The sequence below is a fragment of the Condylura cristata genome, unplaced genomic scaffold, assembly GCF_000260355.1.
Source record: "Condylura cristata isolate star-nosed mole 26May11 unplaced genomic scaffold, ConCri1.0 scaffold00018, whole genome shotgun sequence".
NCBI classification, from domain to species: Eukaryota; Metazoa; Chordata; class Mammalia; order Eulipotyphla; family Talpidae; genus Condylura; species Condylura cristata.
This window is the reverse complement of record NW_004567119.1, coordinates 12,730,857-12,736,910: the sequence shown is the minus strand read 5'-3', so window position 1 is coordinate 12,736,910 and position 6,054 is coordinate 12,730,857. Positions and strand designations below refer to the sequence as shown.

Here is a 6,054-nt window from a genome sequence, read left to right as displayed (position 1 = left end):
TTTCTTTCTTTCTTTCTTTCTTTCTTTCTTTCTTTCTTTCTTTCTTTCTTTCTTTCTTTCTTTCTTTCTTTCTTTCTTTCTTTCTTTTCTCTCTCTCTTATCTGTCTCTCTTCTCTCTCTCTGTCTCTCTCTCTTTCTTTTTTCTTCTCTCTTTCTTTCCATTCTTTCTGTCTTTTCATTTCATTTCATACTTCTCTGGAACTCTGATTAAACTCTAAGAGGGAATCCATAGGGAGAGAAAAATTCACACACCTTATAAACAGACAATTTAAGGAAGTAGCCAAAGTGTAAGACTGTCATTTAAATGCTTATGATTTGTGGATGGACTGTGCCTCTAGGGCCATGAGAGCAGAGAGGAGACGGGAACTCTTCCTGCAGGAAGAGCCTAAACGTCACAGGACATTTGCACCAGGCCTTGAAGGGCCACAGGCGCTCGATGGTGGCATTGAAGCCGGGAGCTTGCCCTGAAGAGCCACTGGGTTGAGATTTGCAGTTGCTTTGTGTGAAAAGCATAGGTCTGTTCTTTGCCGGCTTCACAACCTCAGGGAAAACAAAACTCTGAGAAAGAGAATCCGTGCACACAGCGGTCTTGTGCAGCGCTGTCCTTCCTTCACTATTGAGTTGCTGCTTTGTCTTCCAAAAGAACCTGGGCACCTCTGGGGAAACCTGCAAAGGGAGTCAGAATAAAACCTTCCTGGCAACCGGCAGCCGGCAGGACCTCCCCTTCGGGCTGGACCTCCCTCTTCTGCTGGCTTCAGTCTCGGTGGGCTTATGGCTCATGGGGTGGCTGACCCCAGTCTTGCCCCGCCTCAGCCTTGCAGGCCCCCAGATCTGACTCCTGGGACAGCAGGGCCGAGGCGAATCATTGCTGATCTGTGCGGATGGGAACAGCTCACAGCAGCTCTGCCTGGCTGTCTGCTGGGCCTGCACAGGCGCTACCTGATGACAGGTTCCTTTCCGGAGCAGTGAAGCTGCCATGGGCACATGTTACCGCCCTCCTAACCCTGCCTCATGCTCCTCAGGGAAGTCTGCACCCCGGAACACTTTGGAGGGCACAGCCCCTGGTTTTGCGCTGATGTGCCTGGGATTCTCTTCCTGTGCTTCCGCAGGAAACCACTCATTACTTTTCTGTCCCAATCAGCGGTTTGTGTGCCTCCTGCTGAGACCCTGGGGGCCCTGCAGGCCTGTGAGGGTGCCCCCAGCACACTGGCCTTCATGTCCAGGATCTGTGAAAGGGCAGGAGGAAGCAAAGCGCGCTGGGCATCAGTGTGTCCTTGGTGTGTTTGCTGCAGGACAAACAGGATAGAAATTAGTCGAATTCACCTGTCAACGTGTTCTTATAGAAGATCTTAAATACACTAACAGAATTAAATGTAATGTAGATCAAGTAATATACATCCATGGAGAATGGCACAAAACTCTTGTCCTCAACACTTCCTGACAACTCAGCCCATTAATGGTGGAGTCAAAACTCATTAGCGCGAAAGCTAGGTTTTGTTTGATTTATTTATAGAGCTTTTAAAAGTGAAATTTTCATCTCTTCAGTCTTAGATGTTACTCCTCAATTTCGCGCTGATGGGCATGTTTATAAGAACTAGAGGGGCAACCTGTTAGTACCCACTTACTGACTTCCTTCGCCACTCTTTCCTTCTTGACATGAAGTTTACCACTTCACAAATGAAAAACTATGTTGCAAAGTTACTGTGGCAAAGTGACCACTAAGTAGCAAAATGCCACTAAAATGATTATGATTTAGCAGTAGTTTTCTTCTGCTGCTCTAAGATGATAAGTGGCTACTGTATCACCTTTCTACACTCAGTTTGGGTGTGTTACTTTGGCACTATTTTGCTGCTCTTTACTTTCTTTGCCCAGTGAATATCCTCCCTTCCTGTTAAAAAGAAACCTAATGGAAAGAAAAGTCATAGAAACAAAAGTAAAATGATTTGTTTTATAATTTATGTTCCATGTCTAGACTGGTCAGCTTTATAGTGCGATATAAGCAAAAGGTCAGCTTTTTAGTCCTGTGTCCTTTTATCATTAAAATTAATATACACACAAAATAAAATGAGGCTTTCAATATAATATTTTAAAAAAATTTTGGCCTCTTTTAGAACAATTCGTTAAGCAGGGGAAAAAAATGAAAGTCTCTGTCCGCTGTAGGAAGATTTCTTTCCTGCTTTTAGCCTGAACCCACTTGCAGTTAATGCTTGAAAAATGTGGGGTTACATAAGCCCACCCCTGCCCAGTTGAAAATTTACTTAAATTTTTTGACTTCTGGCCCTCCCTGGTGGTGCAGCAGGTTAAAGCACAGCACTGAGAATCTAAAGCCGCTTCCGCATGAGTTTGATTCCCGCCTGCCCCAGGGGTGGCAGACCTCTTCTGACCCGCCCGCTGCTCCCCTTAGCAGTGTACTTCGTCGATCTGCCTGTTCTGTTCCCCACTCTGTCTCTGGTGAAGCCTCTCACAGCCCCTGAGCCTCTGGCCTGTAACCCAGTTCTGTATGCACAAATAAATAAATCTTAAAAAAAAAAAAATTGGTTGACTTCCATCAATTAAACTTGGTGTCCCTGGGGAGCTGGTTACAGGAACGGCCCTCCTCCACTGGCATACAAACATCGTCATAGATGCCACGTGCCTTATAGTCAGCCCCCTGTACCCAAGACTCCCCATCTGTGGGTTCAACCAATCAGCTCCTGAGGTTGGTTAAATCAGAGCCCTCAGATAGGAAAAATCAACGTATAATTGAACCCACAATGTTCAAACCGGCGCTTTCCATGAGTCAGCTGGATGGTACCAGAGTCTTCTATTTAAGCAAGTCAGATTTCTTTCTCAAGTATTTCTTTATTCTTGCCTACGATTGTAACTCAAACATGTGCTACTCCTACTGCCACTTCCTTGGAAATGCTTGGAATGAGTGCAGAATAGCTTCTTTACCCATTAACCATTTTATTATAGAAATAAGTAAGCTTCAGCTGTTGGTATTCCTTTGATCAGTGTTTATGAAATGGGTTTAACAATCTGTGATTCTTTCATAATGCATTTCTCTGAAAAAAATTTTAAATATAAAAGGCTTCACCCCACTACCAATTAACCCTTGTCTAACAGAAGCATTGGTTCCTCAGATTTTGGCCACAGACCTGGACAGTGGGCTGAACGGTCTCATCGAGTACTCCATTCTCTCTGGCAACCTTGGGGAAGCCTTCCAGGTGGATGCCCTGAGTGGCGCTATAAGCACAAGCTGCATGCTGGATCACGAGCTCACCCCCTCCTACAGGTATGCGGAGGGCCAGGTCCCTGTGAGGGGCCCACCTGCTCTCCTGCTGCACCCACGGTGGTGCTGGGTGTAGCTTCCTAGTATGCAAGCTTAGCCAAGGAATGTGTTTTCACCTTGACCCAATTTATGATCACTCCTGGTTCATTGACCCTTAGAAAGACTTTGGAAAAGACAGACTAGAGGAACTGTAAGATGCCTGCTAGTTCTAAGATTTTATGAATTTGTGATGCTTTTAAATATTAAATGAGAGATATTATAACAGATGATATCTGTGAAAGGCTTACCAAACTAGAAGACATGCTGCAAATGTCTACAGCCTTTAAAATCACTGAAGCCTGAGTGACATAACTCTGTTTAGTTTTTCTATTTGTATGTGTATTCAGAAGTACAACCCTGCCATTAAGTCCCTGATGCAGTACTGTGTTCTAATGGAAATGACTGAATTCAAAGCACACACTCAACATTACATGTATTTTTGTGTAGAGTCTAAGATACATCACCCTTACACAGAATTCTGTAAAAGAGAGGAGAACAGTGTCACATACCTCCTGGGTATTTTAGAAAGCCATGCTACAAAGGTGGACTTACCCACAGATCTTCATGGCATCACAGCTGTAAAAGAAAAATGCTGAGGAGCCCGGAATGTCCATGATCCATGACAAGGGCTGCCTTAAGAATGACAGTCCAGGGCCCTCCCAGGTGGCGCAATGGGTTAGACCGCAGCACTGCAAGTTGGCTGTAGCGACTTCAGTGCAAGTTCAATCCCTGGCCCCGGAGGTGACCCACACGGCGCGGCAGACTTCTCCTGACCTGCCCGCTGCACCCCTCAGCAGTGTACTTTCTCGATCTGCCTGTTCTGCTCCCCACTCTCTCTCTGGTGAAGCCTCTCCCTGCCCTTGCACCTCTGGCCTGTACCCCTGAATAAATAAATAAATCTTTAAAAAAAAAAGAATGACAGCCCAGCCCTCCCATGAAATACCACGGAGCCAGTTTCAAAAGAGCAGGAATTCAATCTGTGTGTGCACTGGAGGGCAGAGCTCTGGGCATGTGAGTGAGTGGAGGAAGTAACAGGTTCTACTGCTGTGCGCTCACGGCAGGCTCATGTGAATACAAAACTGCTCATGAGCTTGGACTAGTCCAGGAAGATAGCTGGTTGTCCCTGAAGAGATGGTCAGGAAGCCTACAGGCAGCAAGCTTGACTGCTTTGTACCTATTAGTGATTTATGCTTCCTGTCCTTTGGTATGTTCTTGTGAAAGGTCTTGCAACTACAGTGTTTCATTTAATCCTCAAGATCACCGCCTCAGGGAGTTCAGCTAGGCATTTGTTTTATTTTTTTAATTGTGTTGGTTTTTACTAAGACAATATTAGCCTAGCACTATATATAATTTAGGGGAATAGATTCACACCTCTTTGTATATATGTGAGCACACCATACCTACTACCAAGGCACCCATAAATCTTCCTCATCGCCTCTCTTTTTTCTCCTCACTCCCCAGTCTTTCTTCTGAAAACCTCAGTTCCATGGCCATATTTCTATTAGTTTAATTTTTTCTGTTCCTTTGTTTATATATGAGTGAAATCACTCAGTATTTGTCTTTTTCTTTCACACTTATTGTACTTATCATTATTCCCTTTAATTCCATCCATGTTGTAGCAAATGGCTAGTGTTCCTCTTTTTTATAACTGTATAATATTCCATTTGATTCCAATATACCACATTTTCTTTACCTACTTATCTGTCCTAGGGCGATTAGCCTTCTTCCATGCCCTGGCTATTGTGTATAGCTACTGTGAACACAGGAGTGCATATGTCCCTTCGAATGTCCCTGTACTTTCTTATTTGCTGATAAGAGAACACATAATTATTGCTCCAGGTCATCGAGCTGTGTGATAATCACCCTTAGGCTCTGACTGGGGATCATACTATGTGTGAAGTACAAGCTTCAGGGCAAACCTTCTGTTTGGGGGCAAAGCAGGTATACAGAAGACCTATGTGTCAGTAGTTTCCTAGGCCAGCCTACTTTATAATGTTTTAAGAGGAAAGAGCAGTATGTTCATGTGGTTAAGCAGCAAGAATTGATTAAAATGGAGTCTCTGCCTGGGCGCATTGGATTAATTAGCCTCAGAAAAATCTCCAACTGTAAATGTTTGATTAAGTGTTTAAGCCTTTTTAAAATATATATATATATACTTCAAAATAGTGCTTCAAAACTATTTTGAAAGCTTATTTTATGACCTTTCTCTGTATTAACTAGTAGGATTTTTCCTTAGTAATATCTTAGTGCAATCAGTTGTTATGATACTTACTGTATAAATATATTAAAACCAACTGTATATGTATCTTAAAACCTATTACTGCTACATCATTTCTATAGTACTTTTTAATGTAAAGTTGTTTCCTTTTTTCTTCATAGATGACTGCAGGGAAATCTTAGCCTAGTTCTACCTGAGTGATTTTGAAACCAGACTTTGATATTCTACTGCATTCTAGGAACTAAGCATTTCCTGATTACAATTATTTTTTGTTACAATTTTCTTCTTACTCATTGGAACCTAATTAGCAATTAAGTCTAACTCCTTTCAGCTTTTTCCTATTTGCGTCATAGTTTCTATGTTCCCAACATTTAAGTTGGCTCCAAGATTTAGACGCGTCCCTCTCCAACTCCCCATGAGGAATTTAATTTAAGATGCAGAGAAACAAGAATGGAGTGATGTTAAATTTATACAGACTGCCACAGAGAGATACAGCAGCAGCCACTCCCTCCCCCCCCCCCCCCCC

The 6,054-nt window shown here is 43.3% G+C and overlaps 1 protein-coding gene across 1 annotated transcript in view; it reads left to right on the top strand.

Moving 5' to 3' along the window:
• The window catches only part of DCHS2 (dachsous cadherin-related 2), a 167,105-nt gene that overhangs the window by 145,608 nt on the left and 15,443 nt on the right, over positions 1-6,054 (top strand). The window contains exon 16 of the mRNA XM_004685207.2: positions 3,123-3,274. Within this exon, the coding sequence (XP_004685264.1) occupies positions 3,123-3,274 (152 nt within the window). The remainder of the gene's footprint in view (positions 1-3,122; positions 3,275-6,054) is intronic.